This window comes from Penaeus chinensis, chromosome 3 (genome assembly GCF_019202785.1).
Source record: "Penaeus chinensis breed Huanghai No. 1 chromosome 3, ASM1920278v2, whole genome shotgun sequence".
Lineage (NCBI taxonomy): Eukaryota > Metazoa > Arthropoda > Malacostraca > Decapoda > Penaeidae > Penaeus > Penaeus chinensis.
In genome coordinates this window covers 21,113,066-21,135,565 of record NC_061821.1, presented here as the reverse complement: position 1 = coordinate 21,135,565, position 22,500 = coordinate 21,113,066, and the positions used below count along the sequence as shown (strand labels likewise).

The 22,500-nt window shown below is 40.1% G+C and overlaps 3 protein-coding genes across 6 annotated transcripts in view; 1 reads left to right on the top strand and 2 right to left on the bottom strand.

Moving 5' to 3' along the window:
- LOC125038088 (oxygen-dependent choline dehydrogenase-like) overlaps positions 1-14,519 on the bottom strand; it is a 32,201-nt gene extending 17,682 nt beyond the window's left edge. For all 4 annotated transcript variants that reach the window (XM_047631350.1, XM_047631368.1, XM_047631376.1 and 1 more), the window contains exon 1: positions 14,391-14,519. The gene's annotated coding sequence lies outside the window, so the exon portion shown is untranslated. The remainder of the gene's footprint in view (positions 1-14,390) is intronic.
- Positions 7,510-14,568, bottom strand: LOC125038120 (proline-rich receptor-like protein kinase PERK2). Its single transcript, XM_047631427.1, has 4 exons — positions 14,434-14,568; positions 11,612-11,745; positions 11,026-11,149; positions 7,510-8,908 (listed from the first exon to the last, which is right to left on the bottom strand). The coding sequence occupies exons 2-4, from the start codon at positions 11,717-11,719 to the stop codon at positions 7,869-7,871; spliced, it is 1,272 nt and encodes a 423-aa protein (XP_047487383.1). The 5' UTR covers positions 11,720-11,745; positions 14,434-14,568; the 3' UTR covers positions 7,510-7,868.
- A 6,132-nt stretch (positions 14,569-20,700) lies between these two features.
- LOC125042801 (NAD-dependent protein deacylase sirtuin-5, mitochondrial-like) overlaps positions 20,701-22,500 on the top strand; it is an 18,379-nt gene continuing 16,579 nt past the window's right edge. The window contains exons 1-2 of the mRNA XM_047638705.1: positions 20,701-20,994; positions 22,399-22,500. The exon at positions 22,399-22,500 is cut by the window's right edge and continues 74 nt beyond it. Of these exons, the coding sequence (XP_047494661.1) occupies positions 20,832-20,994; positions 22,399-22,500 (265 nt within the window). The 5' untranslated portion in view covers positions 20,701-20,831. The remainder of the gene's footprint in view (positions 20,995-22,398) is intronic.

Here is a 22,500-nt window from a genome sequence, read left to right as displayed (position 1 = left end):
TTCATGCGCTGGAGGCGAGGGTTTTCAATTGCATCCAGGGAATAATGGTTCAAAATAGGAACCAATGGACGGTGATCTGTCACCACACTAAAGTGCTGAAGTCCACGAAGATAGAACTTGCACTTACTGATGGCCCAAACGACAGCTTGCATTTCCAATTCGACGGTCGCATACCGCGTTTCTGTATCTGTCAAGAAACGGGAACCACATTGCACCATCTTGTATCTTCCAGCACCATGGTCCTGCAACAACACATAGCCAAGGCCGTAGAGTCTGGAGGCGTCGGTCTGCAGAATGGTGGGAAGGGTTGGATCAAACGTCGCAAGTATGGGGGGCCCTGACAAAGCTTGTTTAGTGTCATTGAAAGCTTTGGTGTGGTCTGCTGTCCAAGTAAAAGCTCTCTTTGGGCTCATCAATGGGCGGAGTGGGGCTGCTGCAGTCGAAATCTCTGCCAGTTGATTTACCAAGCCCATAAACGACCGAAGATCAGTCAGATTTGCAGGGGTAGGAAACTCTGCAATGGCTTTTACCTTCTCTGGGTCTGCTTCAATACCATTATGTGATAGTTTGTACCCACAGAAGCTGGCTTCAGATGCAGCTACAATGAACTTCTCTGCATTAAGCGTTATCCCGTGCTGTCGACACCTTGACAGGACTTCGTTTACACGTTGAAGGTGTGAGAGGTAGTCCTCATCATGTAGGAGAATGTCGTCCACAACCTTAATGCAGTTTGTTACTCCCTGAAGTGCCCTGTCACCTCGGAGACAAAAGGCGTCTCCTGTTGCTGCAAAACCCATGGGACCACGACAGTATCTGAAACGTCCATAAGGAGTGATAAATGTCGTCAGGTGTTGATCATCCTCATGCAGGGGTAGTTGCCAATAACCACAAAGAGCATCCACAGTTGTGAAGAACTTTGACTGCGGACTGATAGTTCTGATGGCTGTAAATGGCGTCGGAGAAGGGTGGGCAGGGCGAGAGACTTGCCTGTTGAGCTTTGATAGATCAGTGGTAATACGAACACCACCATTTGCTTTGGGAACAACAACCATTGGATGACACCATTCTGATGGTTCATCCTCCACTGGCTTTAAGATGCCTTGGGTCACTAATGACTCAAGCTCCTTTCTTGTTGGTTCCTGAAAAGCCAAAGGAATCATTCTGGGGGTGTGGATCGCGAAGGGCGTGGCATTCTCCCGCAGATGAATTCTCATGGTTGGGCCTACCATCGTCTTGAGTGGCCCAGACTGCAAGTCGTCCTTCTTCACCAACACATCTGCATACTGATGCAGGAAGTACTTCCTTGCTTCTTCAGGTGACTTCAGCTGGTTCAACAGTAAAGTCAGCAACTGAGGAGGGTTCGACATTGGTGTATTGCCCAGCCCATGGACTCGATTGGCAGTGTGCACATCCGATATCTGCCTTGGGAAATAGTCCGGAACAATCCCCAATTCCTTGCAATCGGTCCAAGAGAGCAGCGGGGTTGTAAGCGAAGGCTGAACATCAATCCAACATGTAGTCGAACGGTTGCCATAGGTGATGATTCCACGAAAAGATCCAGCCGTTGGTGGCATCTGGGACCCGTCCGCATTGTAGTATACTGTCTCTGCCGGTGGTGCTAAGTCTTCCTTTGAGAGGCCGAGACTACTAAGATGCTGGAGTCCAATGACAGTCGTGTCTGCACCTGTGTCAGGGATGAAGGCAAGACTACCTGATAAATCATTATGCCGAATTGACACGCGGACTTTAGGGGAAGGCTGAGGTTTCGGTCGTGCAGTAGAGGTGACACTCCTGGCAAATGACATTGAAGGGGATACTGAACTTACTACCTTCAATTCATGATTGGTGTCCTCTTCTTTTGTCTTAGCCTTCCGTTGCTTTGGGCAGCATTTATCATAGTGTCCCTGCCGGTTGCACACCTTGCATTTGGCATTCCTGGCAGGACACTTTGAAGCAGTAGCCCAGTGGCCTTTCTTACCACAAGCACGACATGTGGAAGTGGTGGCCCTGCACAAACCTTTTTCATGCTGACGACCACAGCAGTTGCAGGCCTTATTCGGCAGAGGTGAGCCAGGCCTCATCTTGGACTTCTGCTTCAGGGCAGCCTTTTTCTCTCTTTTATATTGAGAAACAGCACGTGAAGAAACTGTGTCCTTCAAAGCAGATGATGCAGTCTTTGACGATTCATGAGACCTGCATTTCTCCAAAACATCCTGCAACGTCGCTGAGCGGTCCATTTCAATGAGCTTCTGGGTAAGTTCCTCATCTCGTATACCCATTAGAATGCCGTGTTTCTTCCACTGCTCACAGCATGCTTGGTCCTGTGCCTTGCAAAGGTCTATCTCCTCTTGCATTTTTGATGTGCGTTTCGAGCTTTGTCAAGACATCGTCCACTGAGCATGTTGGGTCTGCGGGCACGTCCAACTTGTGCTCCAGCACCCGTCGCATCTCAGAGGTAAGGCACATGCGTAGCTGTATATGCTGCTTTGATAACGGCAGGTTGAGGAGATCCACCATCACAGCATAATCGGACCATTCGCGCTTCCATTCTCGAAACTGTTGGGGACTCGCATCTGCTGTTAATGCTTTCGGAGGCTGTATTGTTGCCTTCGGGGTCGGCGGAGTATGAGAAGCAGTGGACGCGGCAGAACTGCTCACTGGCGAACTCGCAGGTTGCTGGGGGGTGAGGCGAAGGATCAGCTCCTGAAAACGAGCAGACTCCTCGTTCCTGCGTGCGTCTTCCTCCTTCCGGCGGGCGTCTTCCCTCTGAATTATCCACTGCAGCAATGTAGCAACATCTGTGGGAGGTGGGGTGCTGGCACTGGCTCCTGGTGACTCTTCAAGGCTGGAGTCAGGCTTCTCAGGATCGCTCTTACTGGTATCTTCTTTTTTCTTCCCTTTACCCATTGTAACGTGGTAAGGGTGTCAAGATTATACAGCAAAATCGCCGAAAATCCGGTGAAAATACGTAAAAGTAGAGCGAGGCAGCGAGTGTTGTCGCACTGTGCGCGGTGCCAATGCGGTGACGTCACGGCGGATCAGTCGCTCACGAAGCGTCGTAGAGAGCGCAGGAATATACCTCGCTCCTACAAAACCTTAATATGCTTCGGTCCGGCTCCCTTATGCAACGAATAATGTCCCCTGAGCACACTAAACACTGCACGAACACTATAGGCACTGCACAATACACATCACTACACTATAGCACCACACCACTGCAAATGAAGTACACTGCCGAGTGGGTTGATTGCTGACCTAGCACGAGGGTGGACGAGGCGCGGGGCCGGCGACAGGCCATGAGGTCGCGGAGGCCTGGGGCAGGCAACAATAACAGGCGTCAGAACTGAATTTGCTGGATCACTGCGCCATGTTCGTCTTCTACGATTGCTTGGTGTTTCTCCATGATGGTTGAGGGTGAAGAAAACACCGATGAAAACTAAAGTAGGTTCATTGGAGATCAGCTCTGACAAAATAAATACGGAACTCTTCCTGTTCCTCTGCCCCACACGCCAGGCTCCGTCTGCGACTGTCTACTGCCAGACGTGTGACTACAGAGACAAACTAATATGTTGTACTCTATAACATACAGAGATTCTCACTCTTTCATATAGGTGATATGCTACATATAATATAAACTAAACATAATGTTCTATATTTCACATGGTAGAACATATCACACAAAAGGAAGAGTATAATATATAATCACATAATTATCACTAACTACGTACGATAATAATGTCATCACAATACGTATAGACTGGCATCACAACGTGGCACTCACAACTCACTTCATTGTCATAACTCACTTCATTTCACAACCCACATATACTACACCAAAAAGTCTTGTCACCTTTAAAGCTATATAATATAACTCTATCTCCCAGAAGTGTCCGCTTTATCTTTATTAATTCATCTGTATTGTTAGTTGCCTTTTAGGTAAATATATATCACAGTACATCGGCTGTACAAGTGTGACGTTGATTCAGTCACCGCAGCCAAAAACCTGCTTTCATAGGTCCTTCAGCGGATAAGTAGTTGTGATGTAATAAAAAAAAGAGTTGTCTAAAATCATTAACGCAATCTTATGATTAATCTCAGCAGAAGGTTATTTTGACCACACCGATGCGATTTTTTTAAATATTTAGAATATAATGAAATGAGTCGAGCGAATCGCAGGTATTGTTTTTTTCTCTCATTCACAAAGGTCCGTAAGATCACTCTTTGAACAGGTCTAATCACTTATATTAAATATATATTTAGTAGAGCGCTGTAGTGATATATCAATCAAAATAGGATTAAGGATAATTTAAGAGTTGATTAAGCATATTGTGTAGCAGTGCATTCTGCTCTACCGTATGGTACAGCACCATCGTTTTGCACAAATTTCATCGGTGTATATGGAACCGTTATTGTATTCATGAATATCAGCTTCATATCCCGGAATGAGGGCAGTCGTGAAAAGAGGAAAAACAAGATTTATCCTTTGACAAACCCTCCAACTACCACTCTCCATTTACCTTTCTTTACCTGACAGGGTGAAGATAAATAATATTCCCCTCTCCTGTTGGAATAGACGAACTCTATTGACGCTATAACTCTTTGTTGACGCTTTGCTACACAATGGATAATCAATTATACATATCTAGGACAGGACAGATAACTCTTCCTGGTTGATGACCTTTTCTTTCTCTTTTAATTGTCTTTTATCTTTCTCTCTACATAGCACATTCATTTGTGTTAACTATTAGCTGTTTCTCTCTCCAGTGCACTAATCAGAAGACGTAAAAAAATATGCGATCAAGGCTCTGTTAAAGAGTAGTGAACGCGTCTATAATCATTTATTTTCGTCAAAAGGTTTATCATAGGTGTTAAAATTACGAAACCGAACAGGAAGTGAGTAAATGTGCACCTGATTATTACTGATATATGGTGAAGTGATGGGAATAAAGGCTTAAATGGAATTTTCAGGACGCTGAGTGTGGTGGAAAGGTTCAGGAAATGTTAACAGAAGAAGAGTTTCTTTTGCAGTTACTGCCTCTCCTTGTCCAGTTACGATATATATATATATATATATATATATATATATATATATATATATATATATATATATATATATATATAAGGCTTTATCTACAACTACTAGCAATTATTTCAAGTCATTTTGGCGGAGCATCGGCGCTGTCGGGTTAAAGTGTCGTACCGCTTGAACAAAACCAGCTGTTTCACACACGGAGCGTCCCGTGGCAAGACAGTTCCTTTACAAGTCTAAGAAATATTATGATTATAATCGTAATTGAGGTTTTGAATGACTTACATATGTTATTTCATTGACCTCTATAAATTACTTGATTGACTTCCACATTCCTACCATGGTATACCATTATTATTATTCCTATAGTAGTGATGTTGACTATTTTAATGGTAAATAATAATAATACAATAGTGATAATGTTAATAATAAAAGATAATAATAATAACAATGACAATGACGTTGATGATAAATAGTACATTCATAGTGTGGTTGTACTTATTATTCTTGTTACTGTAGTTCAAATGATAATACTAACAGTAGTATTAATAGTGATAATAATAATAACAACAATAATAAAAATAATCATTATCATTATTATTACTTTCGTTATCTTTGCCATTACTATCATATATCTTTAATATCATTGATATGGAAAACAAGAAAATTTTTTTAATATTTTGGTATCTTATTCATTTGGTGTAAGTACCCTTAGTGAGTACGAGCATAAACTAAATCCGCCGTTCCTATTTTACGATAGTACTCCCTTAAGAGGTAATTGCGACTTCATCTCAGTTATGCTAGTTGCCCCACATGCTTGGTGTAATAAATTAATTTTGACATCCCTGCACCAGTGATTTCCTGTTTCCTGTCAGAGATATTAAGGATATTCATTTACCGTTTTCTTTGGTTTCCTTATGTCACGGGAATAGCATGTGCGGTAAATCAGTGCATCTGCTTTTGCATTCATTATCATGGGTGTTCTGCGGATCACCTTCAGGTTTTTTTGCCTTAATGGGAATCCTCCTGGAATACTAGCATGTCTGAAAACTCTTTTAAGAAAAAATATCGGGGAGAGTGACGTAGGAAGCTGCAGGATAAGGGAAGAATGCTGTGTTTGGGTGACGTGAACAGGAGACAGAGAGGTTGTGGTAAACTATAGTGCATCGCCAGATATATATTTCTCACGCCTTTTGCGAATAATTTAAGTAAAAATACTTCTGTCTATCATTTGCTACCTCTGTGCCTCTCTCTCTCTTTATCCCAGCCCTAGCTCGTTCCCTCTTGCTCTCCTTCTTTCCTTTTGCGATCGAAATAAAGTATAGGAAAGGGAAATCGTAAAAGTTTGAAGTGAAAGACTGATGACTTATTTGTTTAAGCAAATAACCCAAAAATATCGGGGAGTTATGTGTGTGTGTGGGCTTCGACCCTGTCTCACGTTTGTTTTTATTATATGTATATTTATCATTATTATTGACTTATAATTAATAGCCAAATGGAGGATGTAGAGTTAACCTTAGAATATTATCAAGTTCGTAGAAGAGAATGTTCCTTGTTTTTCTTTTAATGTTTATTACTAAGCTTTAAATTATGATATGCCAACGGTTCATTTTTATATGGTTATGGAATTGTATCTTCGGCACACGCTCAACAGAGGAATAAATTTGAGTCACCCCAGAGCCTTTAGACCGTGAAGTCATGCTACTAACATTAAAATCGTCTAATTTGGGTTTTTCCTTAAAACCCTAAGTCCCCGGGTAGTGGCGACGATACTAAAGTAACTTCATAATCATTTGTATTAGAATTGATATGGGCAGTAGTAATTTAGTAAGAATATATTATTCTTTTGCATCTGAAAGAAGTCAATCAGAATTTGGTGACAGTTTCACCAGGAACTAAAAACTCTCACATTCGTGGAGTCAGCGGTGGGATAAAATTTCTGTTTTCTCTCTCACACACACACATAGATGTGTATGTATGTATGTAAGTATATAATCCCCCTTCTCTCAGCATTCATTAATATACTTTAAAGATGTTTAGTGTTTTATCATTCTGTTGTTATTCGTTTTCAGCGTTGCTTCCCGTGTCGACCAACCGGAAAGGTTTGACACTGACGAACGTTTAGAGGGGATACGTGGGCAAGTTTAAACAGCTGTTTCTTATAGAGCAGAAATTGTTGTTCAACTGTATACTTTAATTCTCGGCAGGCATATCTATATATATGTATTATCATTGTGATTTTAAAATTTGTAGATTCCTTTAAATAGCATTCGTCTTTCTTGTTGTTTATTTATCGTTATGATCTGTTAACTTTTAATTTCTTCCCTTTCATTTTTTTTCCAGGAATTTACTTAAATATCAGCCAGCCTCTCAATTTCCTATATCATAGACATTACAGACATTTGGAATTCATCTAATTAAAGATATCTATATATAAATATTTTACAACTGCGTTTTGAGAGGCTCAAAGTGAACGAGTCTTTACATCTATGAAGCGTTTATTAATTCTATACAAATGAACAATCATATTTATAACGCGCTGATGTTACAGAAAAAGGTTCTTACTTGGGTATATATGAAGTCATAAATCGTTAAAGCACTGGAATGATACTGATATGTGGGGAAAATAGGGTATCACAGAATCAGTTAACACTAACATTACCTCTGTACATTACAACACTCTTTGGCTCAATGGTTCTGTGGTCCGCGGTGTCATCACCACCACAATACGCTTGTCACATCATTATCATAGCGTCTTTATAACGTCGTCACATCCTTTATAGTACCATAAATATCCATCATTCCGCTTGTTAAACCCAAACGCAGTCTACTTGTATTTCTAGTCGAAATTCTTGTCCCGGAGGCACCTGGGTGTGGCTGGAGTGGAGGACGTCCCGCCGGGAGGCATCAGGATCCTCTCCTCGAGGTCGTTGTGGGGGGGGGCCTCCTCCTGTTCGGCGGCAGAGTACATCAGGATATTAACGTGGTCCTGGTCGTGGCTGTCTAAGTCATCTTGCTGCCTCTTGTAGTTGGCGCTGCCGAGGACGATCGGGACCTCTCGGTTCACCTTCTTGCGGCGCTTCGAGAGAGCCACGAGGACGATGATAAGTAGAATGAGGACGAAGACACCCACAGCGCAGCCGATGACATACGCCAGATGTTTCTCCAGCATAATCTTTGTCCAATTCTCATGGGTGGGTTCTGGGCTGGGCGGAGTCCCGGATTTCGCGCCGAATCTTTCTTCGTCTTCCTCCAGCAGCGGTGATTTCGCTGTCGCCGCGGCCGTGACTGCTGGCTTCGATGTCTCTGGGGGCGCTGGCAGAGGGTGCTCGGTTGGTCGTTCTGATGTGGTTGGTGGTTGCGTCGTTGGTGGTTCCTCGGTGGTAGTAGATGGAGGCGGTGTGGATGCTGCCTCGGGGGCTGTAGGTGGAGGCGGAGTGGATGGTGCATTGGTACTTGGCGGAGGCGTTGTGACTGTTTCTCTTTCGGTTGTTGGCGTAAGCGTTATTGACGGAACGACTGTGCTTAATGGTGGCACTGTCACGGTTGCCACGAGTGTTGGCAAATGTGATACTTTTATTTCAGTCAATAGTACAGTTGGGGTTGGAATAATTTTCATGGTCGATAAAACGGTTTCGGTCGGCGCATACTTTTTCGTTATAGGCTTTGGCTCGGTCGGAGAGATCGTCGGTGGCAGCTTGCTCTCTAATGTCGTCAGGGCACCTTCGTCCTGGATCTCTTTCGTCTTCGGAAGCCCTGACGAAGGCTTGGACGTGCTTGGGGTGAAGCCGCCCATCGTGCGACCGATTCTCCGGTTCTGTAAGGTAATGTTGGCGGCGGCCATGAGAGCACCGAGTTCCTCTGTGGCTGCCAGCTTGTCTGGAAAATGAAGGCGGAGGGTACCCGGCATTATCGTCCGTTCCTTCGGTGTACTGGTAGATATATATATGCGTGTGGATGTGTGTGTGTATATATATGTATGTATATATGTGTATGTGTGTGTATATTATATATATATATATATATATATGTATGATGTATATATGTACACACACATGCACACACACACACACACACATATATACATACACATATGTATGTATATGTGTGTGTGTGTGTATTATATCATATATCAACATATATATTTTTTCATATATCTACATATATATTCATATATATATATATATATTTATGCATATATATTTATATAAATGGTGTATATATAAATACACATATATACATATATATATTATATATGTATATATGTGTGTGTGTGTGTGTGTGTGTGTGTGTGTGGGTGTGGGTGTGTGTATATATTATACATTATATATATAAATATATATATTGTGTATATATATATATTGTTGTGTGTGTAGATATCTGTATGTGTTTGTGTGTCTACAATGTACATATATATATATATATATATATATATATATATATATATATATGTGTGTGTGTATATATGTGTGAGTGTGTGGGTACACCATACATATATATATATATATATATATATATATATATATGTGTGTGTGTGTGTGTGTGTGTATGTGTGTGTACACATATATTGTGTATAAATGTGAATATTTATTGTTTTTTATATGTATATATTGTATATATAATGTATATGTATGTGAACCGCGTATATGTATGTGAACTTTGTCTTCGTCAGAAATAAAAGTATTTCTGACGAAGACAAAGTCGAAACCGGTCAAATACATCTCTTGTATTGTGAAGATATTCATTCTCATTCATACCTTTTATAGTACAGTATATGTATGTGTATGTATATTTATATACAAACATTATATATATATATATATATATATATATTCATATGTGTGTGTGTGTGTGTGCATCTATCATTATATATGTACTGAATACTGTAAATATACATATATATAGTGTATATATATCTATATATATATATATATTCATATGTAGTATAAATATGTATTCATATATATATATATATATATATATATAGAGAGAGAGAGAGAGAGAGAAAGAGAGAGAGAGATATGCATATATATGTATATATTGTGTGTGTGTGTGTGTGTGTGTGTGTGTGTGTGTATATACATATATACAGCTACACACATAAATATTTATGCAGAAGAAACGGAAATGATGGAAAGATGGACTGAGTACTGAGGAGAGCTTTACAACTGAACAACATGACATATATATATAAAGGGGGCCCTCAAAAGATTTTATATGTTTTGTTCTCTTTATAAATCATAATGCAAGAGAAAATGAATGAGAATTACATTTCTTTAATGTCAGTTTCCATAACAACAACGACACCTGGCAAGTAAGTCCTGAGAGGAAGTTGGATTCTCCCAAAGCTGAGTCGAACCCCCTTGTGTCCAGTCGGAAATGGAACTTGATCTTTTAACAAAGGGGTCACTGACTTATTTCTGTTTTTCCGCTGGGGGGGGGGGGAACTTTGTCCTGTAATCTAGCCTTTCATTAGCGACATTACCGTAAATTAAGAAATATAGATACACCGTGTAATTAATTAATTATTATTATATTAATCCTCTCGTTTTACTTTATACAGTCTGTATAAGAATACGAGAAGAAATAATCAAACAGAAAAGTGAACAGTCGCATGATTTATAAAAGATAGAGAACAACGTGTATTGTCAGTCTTCATAACATTTTGTCACTATCGTCCTTATAAAAATATATTTCAGTCCTTTCAAAAAAATCTATCATAAACGCCCCAAGTATAAGTATATTAATCTCGGTTTATTAAAATAATGTATTACCGTTGTCCTAGTAAAGAATATTACTATTATCCTAATAAACATGTATATACATACATATATATGTATATATATATATATATATATATATATGTATATGTGTGTGTATATATATGTATATACGTATGTATATATACATATATTTATATATATTTATTACGTTTTGCCACTGTCGTTACTAAAAGACGCATTACCACCGTCCCATCTTTTCCCTTTTCAACCTACCTTCTACACAGGAGACGAACAGCTGGTTTCCAGGAGCTGGGACTTCGGTAACGGCCACCTCACACACTTTAGCCTTCGGTTTCGTTTCTTTTCTCACGATGAGACGCCCTCCCTTCACTCTGGTCTGGAGACGATCACGTGGGAGCGAAAGATGTCAGATGAAATGAATTAAATTTGGTATTTTGGCTCTGGCGGGGAGGAGGATTATAAAAAGGAAAAAAGAAAAAAAGATCGGCTACTACTAGTCTGAAACAATTAATTTCATCCGACTTTAGTACAAGGGACGAATAGGGTAAAGTGAATGATGAATTCAGTGTTTGCTGATAATGCTAATATAGTCAAAATAAAAAATCTTTGGTTTTGCGCCATATGTTTTTCTATATCTGTATTTACGTTGAGATCCTACTTATAAACTTCAATTCAAATCTTTTGGTATTATGTTATTGCCCATGTAAGTGACAAAAACACTTAACCAACAGCAGTGTGTATATATATACTTATATACGTATTACAAATAAAGCCAAAGTAACTGAAAACGAATAGTTATGTTTTATTTTTCAAATCATCATCAGGGGAAAAAAATCACCTTGAACAATGCATCTTTCTCGAGCAGGCATCCATATTTGCGGTCCAACAAGGTGATCGAAAGGCTTCCAGTCTGAAGCCACACTCTCTGTGCTGCTGAGAAATCCATTTGTGTTTTCGTTCCATCTGGACACGCTGTAGAGATCGTGGTGAGTGACAGTTAGTAGGGTGTACGACTGTACGTAGGGTCTTGTCACTTCGGAGATCTGCGCAGCTTTGGGTGGTAAGGCCTATGACGTCACTTGGACGCGGATGAGCACGGGGAGGGGGGAGGGGTATTTGAAAAAGGCAGGTTGGGAGAAGGAGATCTATGAAACGGTAGCAAACTGAGCAAAGCAAATACTGGAGTAATTTTAGATGCTGGCTCATGCCGGCGATTTGCACATTGGACTGATATTACAGGCGATGGTTAATAGCGATTGTTTGTAAGTATATATCGCATATTTTACTTGGGTTCACTTATATATTCCCTCACGCTACAGCTTAGGTATATTATATAAAGAAGTAAAATGAACAAAGAAGGCACGGGATACGACTGATCATATTGTTTTACTATATCTAGGCATATGTAAAATCCAAACAATTTCGACGTATTTATTATAAACAAAATACCCACTCCTTTGGAATCCGAATATAAAGGACATCCTCAGAGCGGTCCCAAATATTGCATCCAACCACTGAATGTATGGGGCACTGCGGCCAGTCATGCGAGCGAAGACGGGAGGAGAGAGAGGGAGGTCTTTGCGGGTCTGCATTCCATCCACGACTGACCACATGGTAAGCTTCGAACCCCCAGGCTTTGACCTAAGTGACGGCATGCATGAGACGAACGAATTCGAGTAGCTCAATGACGAAACCTTACTTTTACAGACCTTGATAGTTCCAAAGTTTAAATTAGCGAGATGGTTAGTTAGTGCATTCGATGTTGATTGCCATTTTGGGTAGATTTGTTATCTTTTCGGTTGTCTGCGTAGTTAGGTTATTTTGTAATTGATTATTTGATTACCATATGGTGCATGGTAATTTCGGCTGCCTGTGTTCATTTTGGTTGCTTTTGCTTCACTGATAAATAACTTGGATATAGTAATCGGTTAATTACTAAGATACAACCTTCATTTATATATATAACGTATATATACATATATATAGCATATATATACTGACATATTTATAATATATATGGGCTACAATAGCTGATCAAACCACCGAGGTAAGGATTATGTCATATATATACAGCTATAGATATACACACATACTGTGCGTGTATATATGTGTATACATACATATATACACATATATTATATTTATGAATTAACTAATTGTTTAATGACATAATCCTGATCACACTTATCTCGGTGGTTTGATCGGCTATTGTAACTGTTTAATATATAAAGCATCGCCAGTAATGGTTTCCAGTAAATATTAAAATGCAAGAAATCTGCCGCGCGTACTTAAAGTGAATAAAATATGACAACCAATGGGAAGTTTGTACAACAAAAAAAAAAAAAAAAAAAAAAAAAAATCACGAAAAAGGTGACAGTGTAAAATACCGTCGCTTCAGATATTTTATAATATTTGCAATATCTCCCACTGCATAGCGGAATCCTAATCGAGAGCTAACCTCTTTATCAGTTTACACATCCAACGCTAAGCCTTAGATATTTCACGGAGATTAACCCATTCGCCCCATGAAACAAGAATACATGCCACGCCCACTGTAATACACGTTTATTTGTTGTAATTACACATAGATGGCTCTACAAATTCTTAATCACCAAATAGCCAGTTATCAGAACTATCTATCTTACCTGTTTGCCCTTTCCTTTCACTTTAGGAAAGATTTTTTTGTATCATTTCATTGTCTAAAATATTTTAATGACAATTTAATAATCATAACATTAATAACAATAATAACAGTATCGATAACAATGGTATTGATAAGAAAAACACATTTTCCCGCCAATTCAAGGAATGGGAAAATCAGGATCGGTAACTAGGGCATACTGATAGACTCCTTGCCGGCTGAGTACATGTGGAGCCATTTGTAGGTAACAAAATTCACAAAAAAAAAACTACAGGGGACAGAACATAAATCCGACTGTCACTAATCTTGCTCTTGATTCGGTTGGTGGAGGTGAAGTCTACAGAGATTTTTATTACCGCTCTTCTATGGAAGTTAATAGATCTTGCAGTGCAGTAAATATGTGTTGTTATTCATTAAATTGTTTGCGTGTATGTTCTAATTTCTGCAATGAAATGTTGACGAAAGAAAGTTTTGATGAAAAAATATGTTGGGGTTATCGAATTGAGAAAACATACAGTATGTTAATTTGTGTAACTCTTACCTACCTGGGACACTCTCAGAGTATATAGTCTAATAAAATACAGATATAGTAAATCAGTTGCATACTTAAACATTGTAACATTACTTTAATCATAAAGAAAATACAATCGTGTATTACAGGGACTAATTGTTACTTTCTAATACTCCGGGTTATATGTTCATTCCTGTAGTTTGGTTTGATGATCTGGAAATTACTATGATTACATGTATATCTTTCCAAAAGACTTCTGTTGTTGAATAAAATCCTATCGAACTTCCTGTAACATGAGGAAGTCTCTACAGAGGATTTCGTGACTTCAAAACGTCACTTTCTTTCACACTAAAAATTTCACCCTAAGTAGTAGTTTATGAATATTTTCATTCGACATTTTATAACACGTTGATACAATATATAAGGAGAAAAAAAACAATAAGGGTCTCCAAAGTATCGGCTTACACTTAGCCTTTTCGAAGCCGGCGGACACAGGACACGCCCTCACCAAGAAGCCCACGACGAGGAGCACCGTCGCCGTGGTCTTCCTCCAGCCGGCGGCCATGGAGGAACACTAACTAGGGCTGACGAGGAGGAACAGGTGGGATTTTCCTTTTCTCGTTAAAAGACCGGTTATCCTACGCTTGTTTCAGCTCTTGTTAGGAAAGAAAAGCATCTTCCATCTTTCCAGAGTTGGTTTCCAGAGTGTTTTTTTTTTTTTTTTCGTTTTCTTTAAATTCCCACAAAGAAAAGAATTTTGTTTTGGGTATGGCACTTCGATATGCTGGACTGGGGAGTGTGGAGTCGCTCGCGGGCAGAGGATGCACTGAGGCCGATAAGCTGTGTGTGGCTGCCTTTAGCTGGGCGCGCTTCCTGCCTTATCTTTCGTCCGGTAAAACATAACTCATTTTTAAGTTTCTAGTAATCTGACTCCTGATCTTGCTTTCTTTCTTTTTTACTCTCAGATGACGACATATCATATCAAAGTGAAGAAGACAAAGAAAAATAGGTTTTATACTCTGCTCCACTATGGAGGTATTTCCCGAGTAGATATATTAAAAAGTCATGTTACCACACACCTCACGTGTAATTTATTCCGATATGAGCTTGTGCCACTCACCTTACTGTCATTCCTTTACGTCGAATTAACAGTCTTTTTCGTACTTTACTCATCAAAGAAAAAACTACAAAATCATGCCAAATATTTGCTTATTCATTTTTCACTCTAGCATAGCAATATACTCGTATATATTAAATCACGCACCAACAGACGAGTACACGAAAAACATTTCTGACATGATTTTATTTCTTTCAACTGCTCTATATCCAGTGCATTTTACCTGTTCTTTATAAGATGAACTGATTTATATCGTCTTGTTACGTTGTGTTGTGAATGATTTGTTTCGTAATCAAACGGACATTGGCAGGATGTATAAAATACGCAATGTGCAAAATGACCGCAATCTTTAATAACGAAGATACCAGAATTGCAAATCAGTATAGATAAGATAAAAGAGTTTTATGAACCTGCAACGGACTGACGCAAGAGATAAGGACCTTGACAGGAATGGCAATAACAGTACTATTAAATGTTGCTTAAGTTGTCATGAACCAATGTGTCGACGGGTTAGTGGAGATAAGGAGCGGCTGTAATCATTTCTCTGGACTTGATGAGTAATTCGAAAGGAAATAGTGAGGCGACAGGAAGGCGTTAATGACACGAGTCGAGAGAAAGATAGAGAGAGAGAGAGAGATTTCTGATTTTATTGAAATTTATCTACAGAACAGTGTAAATGGCCTGCAAAAACAGGGTAAGATGCTATAGCATTCATCCAATTGGATGTGCTTTCCATTTATATAGGGGGCTGTCAATCAATCATGTCAATCATGCCTGAGGGGCTATGTCATTGTGCTTACATTAATCATATGTCATCTAATTGCTAAAATAGTATATATATATATATATCACTAATTACATCAAAGACAAGACCAGTGTATATAATATAATTAATATAATCAATAAGTGCTGGTCTCTGGACAGTGCTATTTGATCGATAGGACGCGTTTTCGTGCAACAAAGTAAGTAATGGTTTAAATTATGCGATTTAGGTGCCTTGCACATTTTGCAGTGGTGAAATGAAATTGGCATTGCATCCAAAACTGTGTCCTGCACATAATGCATAGTATACTGATATCTTATGCCGTAACCTGTTGTCTCAGATACAGTCCATTATAGATTTTTTATGATTTGTCGATATCAGATGTCTCTGTAGTACATTCATGCCAATTTTTCTTAATTTTTTCGGTGGTTAGGAATTAATACACCAATCCCTGTTCCATGAGGATCAATAGAGGCAACACAGTAGATTGCAAGTGTTGGCGCACCATTGGGGGATTGAGAATTTCGTCTGTGTATTTCAAATAATGACATTTCATTTATGTTATTGAAGTCTTGGCTTTAGGAAGTTAAGTTGTCAATATAAACAATTCGTGTAATCTATGTCATGGTGCAGTAAGTGTTGCTTCTGGGATATTATTAGCATCATTGTTCCAGACACTGAAGCTGAGAATAGTTTGGGCAGTTTTAGCCTTCCATTCTAGGTTGGATTGTATCAGATTGGATTATCGAGGCCGCAGGGCATGCCTAACTCTATAATTAATCTCGTTAGACGAAGCAAAGGAAATCTGTAGTTTAGATAGAAGCTGCAGGTCTGATGCAGATTATGGTGTTGGTCTGGGTTGCACGACTATGAATTGAAGGGAGGTCTAGCTCTTTCCTCATGACAAGAACTTTAGCAGTCATTAGGCAACCAAGAATGGTACTTATGGTCTTGTTCTGTAAGACATCAAGAGGTTTGAGAGCTTTTTGTGGCAACATACTAAGAACCGGGCTCGCATAGACTATCAGCCTTAGGACTCTTAGGGAGGCACCTATGCATCTGTTACTTATGTATTGTAAAGGTCTCAAGAACTCCAAGCAAGGTACCCTGAGGAAAGTGAATTTGTGTGGAAATAAACGGTATATACACATGATCACACACACACACACACACACACACACACACACACACACACACACACACACACACACACACACACACACACACACACACACACACACATATATATATCAGAGCCGGTAGCCTTTACTACCTTTGTAACAAAAAGGATGAAAGTTTTCCTTATGCTTCAGAGATTTGTTAGCTTCATATGTACAACGCTTGAGAATTCTTAACAAATATAGACAACTCAACCGTTTCCCGATTTTACACAAACGTTACCTACCAGAAGGCATTCCGATTTAAAAAATGTCGATACGTAAGAAAAAAAAAACTTCATTTGACATTTCTTGTAGTTGCCACATACTAAATTCATGATTCTTATGAGTGTAGATAAGTCAATTGAATCAATCAATCAATTGAGGTTTGCGAAAATTTAGCTTCACCCGGGCCTTCCATATATGGCCCGGCCTGTGTCAGCATTTTATGGCTGTCTCATTTTGTTCTCTGACACTCGGTGCTTACCGTGGCGGCGGGATTGCCAGCAAACGCTTCTGCCGCCATGATGTAAGCATACCGCATAATCTCTTTACCAACACGGCGGCTGTTGTGGCCAGTCCTTGTCTCAGGAATTGTGTGTACTCACAATTCTGTAAGAATGACTTCGGTACCTTTGTTGATTACCTCAGAGAGTGCCAGTACCAGCTGGCCGAGACGGAGGATCTTGTTTTCTCTCTATGAAGCTGCAGGAGGAAGGTACGAGCGGCTGCAGTTCGCTTCTTCTTTAGGATATTTCGGCTTGGTTGTATGATCATGGGATTTGGGGGCATACCCCTGCTGATGTCGGCTAGTCTGTCGGTAAGCTCGTTCCCTCTGATGCCAATGTGGCTGGGGACCCAATTAATGATTATTCTTCTACCCTGAACAAGAATTATCTGCGCTATGGTAAGCACAGGAGGTAGATGTTGTCTTTGGGTGAGCTGTGTTGAAGACAGTCAATGACTGCCCTGGAGTCTATACGTATGACCCTTCCTTCTCTCAGGGACGCGTGGGCTAGGGCTCCCATGATTGCAACTGCTTCTGCCTGTAGCGAAGAGGCGTTGTCTGTTACCCTCGTGGATTTTGTGGTACCCTTTGCTGCAAAGCCGGCGCCTGATGTGTAGCTCAAAGGATCCACTGATCCATCCGTGAAGTATTTTCTACTGACCCTCTCGGCTTCTGCCTTTTGACTAGGCATGGGGTATTGATTCTTTCTCCTTGACAGGCTCATAACAGAGAACTCTATCAAGGTTTGTGCCCACAGCGGGGCTTCGATAAAGTCAGGGTGGGAGGAGTCCATGCCCTTGGCAAGTAGCTATGTGATACAGCTATTAGTTGTTTGCAAAGAGCTTGTTCTTGTTCTAGGCGTCTGAGTATTTTTGTCTTAGGCTTGTGTTCCTGGGAGCCTGGATGACCTTTGAAAGGAATTGTGCTGCCATTAGATCAATTCGTGAGTCCAGGGGAGGAGGCTTGCCTCCATGAGGAGGTTGAGGACCTTCGTCCACCTTGGGGCACCCAGAATGATCCTGGCAGCTTCATTTTGAACTGATTCCACTTTGTCTTTATTTTGTTTTGTTTTTTTTGTGGCAATCAGAGCGACAGAAGCATAGTCCACAATGGGCCGGACGGTATGTACTTAAAATGCTCTTAGTACTTTGTGTCTGGCTCCTATTTGTCTCCCGGTCATTGCTCTCATGACAGACAGTCTTGCTTTGGTTCGGTCAACCAGGTATTGGACCTCCTTATGGAAGGAGAGGGTCCGGTTAATCCTTACCCCAAGGTATTTGAAGTCCTGAACCCAGTCCAAGTCCATTCCCTGGATTTTCAGACTTGTGCCTTGAACATTGTGGCTCAGAGCCATGGCTTTTGATTTGGCTGCAGAGATCTTAAGTTCTGTCCTACAATACTCCGCAGATACAAGGTCCAGACGACGCTGGGCTTTACTTAGGCAGTATGGTCCAGTGAAGGTGATTGCAAGATCGTTTGCATAGGAAATGATCTTGCACCTCACTGGGAGGTGTAAGTTGAGAATACAGGACATTAGGGCGTTGAATAGGGCTGGACTGAGAACCCCACCCCACCATTTTCTAGTGGCCTGTGTTGTGATAGGTGAATCTGACTCTGGCTGATCTGTTCCTGAAATAGTCACCTATCCAAGCCAAGAGCTTTCCTTTGATTCCTTTCTGGATCAGGGTCTCCTGAATAGCAAAGGGACTTGCTATTTCAAAAGCCTTCTCCAGGTCTAGGAATACTACCACAGATATGCCAGTGCTAATTGAGCTTAATAGCGTGGCTATGCTGTGTGCTGTGCTTATGCCCCTTGTAAACCCATGGAGGTGTTCATGTGGGGGTCCCATTTTTCATTGGAGTCGGTTTATTACCAACCACTCGGCCGTCTTGGCCAGACAGCTGAGGAGATGGGACGGTACTTCCCTGGCTCCTTTGGTTTTGGGATGGGAACTATAGTAGCCCTCTTCCAGCTCTGGGGTAGAGTGGAGGTTTCCCAGGACTTGTTGATGAGTTGCAAGAGTTCAAGCTCACCTGCCAGTCCTAGGTGGAAAATTATTGGGTACGAAATCCCATCAGAACCTGGAAATGAGCGAGAACTATTTTTGTAGTTTTGTTATTTAGTTTATCGGATTCGACTGCCCTTTTTCTGATATGAACAAAACTGCCTGGTTGTAGGCTTTCTTGGCTTGCCCTCAGTTTGGCTGGCAGACTGTTGCTGCTTGTTCTCGCAGTCTGTTTGCCTCTGATTGAGGGTCGTGATGTGTACACCTCGGGGCTGAGCGGCTGGTAGTTCGCCTGACCCATTACCAAAGCTCTGAAAGGCTGCTCGTAGGACTCGCATCATTCCAGCCACTTTTCCTGCCTGACTCTGTTGGCAGTTTCCTTAGCATCCCTGACAAGCTACCTTAGGAGGGCTAGGTTGTCAGGGGTTCTTTGCCTTCAGAATTGTTTTCGGCTCATGTTTTCTCTTTGGTTGACCTCCTTAATCTCATCATTAAAGTACCAGGCGTCTTTGTGACTCCTGGACCCAGGTCTGAGGCTGCACTGATAAGTCTGGCTTCAAGTACTTCCACATTTTCACTTTATAAGCGTTCATTGCATCTGAGACAGTGGGCCAAGGCGTTCTGAAATGCCTGCCAGTTGGCCTTGTCTGTTTTCCCTCTACCCTCTGAAACAGCCACCCATAGGCTGTTTCACCTTCGTGAGGGAAAAGAGGAACTATACCTTTCAAGGCGGTTCCTGTGGCAGGATAAGTATTAAGAGCATCTAGAATGAGCTACACAGAAACCACTAGTTGTGTCAATGCACAAGCCTCGTAGAAAACCAAAAATTAAGGGATAACTACTTAATTTTTCAATGATATTCCTATGGATCTCAACGGCTGATTATCGCTTCTTCTCCGAGAGACGATAGAAAAGATTATAAAATGTGTGTATGAACAGCAGTACATCGTCAAAAATATGTGATCATCTTCGTTGTCTTTTGGTCACAAACCACTTTAAGTATTCCATAAAAATTATACACACAGATAAAAATACATCATGAGAAGAAACAATTCTCCATCCAAGAAACTTTTAATAATATGGTGGAATAAAGATATAATTAAATCCTTGGAAAAGAAAAATAAACTATTGTTTAACATATAGAAAATCCCCTCTAATAATAATGAAAAACTAAAAAAATCCCCCAGCTAAAATTTACTAAAAATTTACACTAGTTGGTCCTCCAAATCGAAGAAGACCCACTTCGGTGTATTTTAGCAGTAAAACCTCTTCCCTTCATCTTTTCCGCCCTGTGGACCTCTAGACCAAAGACCTCCCATAGGCACAGGCTTTTGTCACTTTCAATAGCAAAGGATATGTTATACCAGCTCCTGGGGACGGCGAGCAAGGGAGGAAGGGCAGCTCGAAGGTTACTCCAAGGTAGACCTGCTCTCAGGATGGAAGGCTCGCGACCCAGCTCAGATATGGCCAAATTTCGCGAGTATTTCGCAAAGGCCAAGCATGTCGTTGTGTTAACAGGTGAGGATAAGGTGGGGTGACGCAGTCTGTGGTGAGTGAGATTGAAATCATAGGTGATATTGAGTGATATTGCTAAATTTTCAGGGTGTTTCGTATCTGGTAAATGTGATTCATACTGGGAAGTTTTTGGCCTGGAGACATTTAACGAGTTTTTTTGTTTTTGTTTTTGTTTATTTACGTTGTCCTACATAGAAGCTATCAGTTCATGTCGAATTTCAAAGCTGTCAGTTGAAAATTAAGCCTTACCACTTTAGTTAAACCCCAAACTTTTTTTTTTTTTTTTTTTTTTTTGTAGAGGAAAGTACATACTAGGAAAAAAATTGTTTTTGGTTTTGCCAGTTTTACATACATCACATGTATATACACATTGGCTCTCTGAATCTCCACGTCTCAAAACTTGTTCAACAGTGTGGAATTGATGTCAAACAAATTGCAAGTAGAACAATGAAGGGAAGTACAGGAAAACATACGATGTATGCCCTGATGAAGCAGTAAATGCGAAAAGACCTTTGGCATATTCTCGTGTTTTCCTGTAGTTCCCTTCATTGTTCAACAGTCTAAATTGCCATGATTGGGCGTGAAACTGGAGCACCCAAATGGGCTTGGGCTGTGGTTGGCACTTTCCGCAATATTTTTATTTTATTTGTGGTGTTACCGTTCATGTCTGCAGATTATTTCTTGTACCAATAACTAATATTTTTAGTCCTCTACAACAATATCATCTTCAGTTTGCCCAACCTTAGTGCGTCCATACTGTAAAGATTAACCAAACTTCTTCTTTTTTTAATTATTAGGCATTTCTACCATTTTTTTTCCTTTTAGGGATTTGGATCAAGCCCTCTATTTTTTATGATCATACATTATCAAATGATCAGCCAGCATACTATGAAAAGAAAGATTGGTAATAAATGAAAATTAAGAGTTTCAATCAATATATACAGATGATGATTTTTTATGAAATGGTATTAATAATATTAGTAATGATCCTGATGCTTGTAATGATAAAGATATTGGCTAACATTAATGATAATAGTGATAATGAAAATAAATATAATGAAGAAAATAGACACATTGTTATTTTAATAATAACAATAATGATCATGATAACAATAATAAGGATAATAATTAATACATCCCATTTTGCATTGACTAAATAAACCATAACTTTATACCAATTTCTTTGTGTATTTATTGTAAATTTTATCTTGCATTTAATTTTCCAAGTTTTAATTGTTTTAGCTTCCTTATTTCTATATCCACCTATTTCTATATCCATTCTCTGTCCATTTTTGAAGTTTGAACATTAAAATGTTTCAGAATGAGTTATATCATAATTTTGCAAATGTCATTATGCAATCACAGGCCAAGAGTAGACTTTAGCACAACCTGCTTATTAATTCACAGGTGCCGGAGTATCTGCAGAATCAGGCGTCCCAACCTTTCGAGGAGCTGGAGGATTTTGGCGTACTTGGCAGGCTCAGGATCTGGCCTCTCCCCACGCATTCC

Bases quoted from the DNA above. Each gene is read 5' to 3' on its own strand.
- LOC125038120 (XM_047631427.1), bottom strand. From the start codon at position 11,719: ATGGATTTCTCAGCAGCACAGAGAGTGTGGCTTCAGACTGGAAGCCTT. The intron at 11,150-11,611 runs GTGATTTTTTTC...GATCGTCTCCAG, and splicing joins AGAAAGATGCATTGTTCAAG to ACCAGAGTGAAGGGAGGGCG. The intron at 8,909-11,025 runs GTAGGTTGAAAA...TTCATTTTCCAG, and splicing joins GTTCGTCTCCTGTGTAGAAG to ACAAGCTGGCAGCCACAGAG.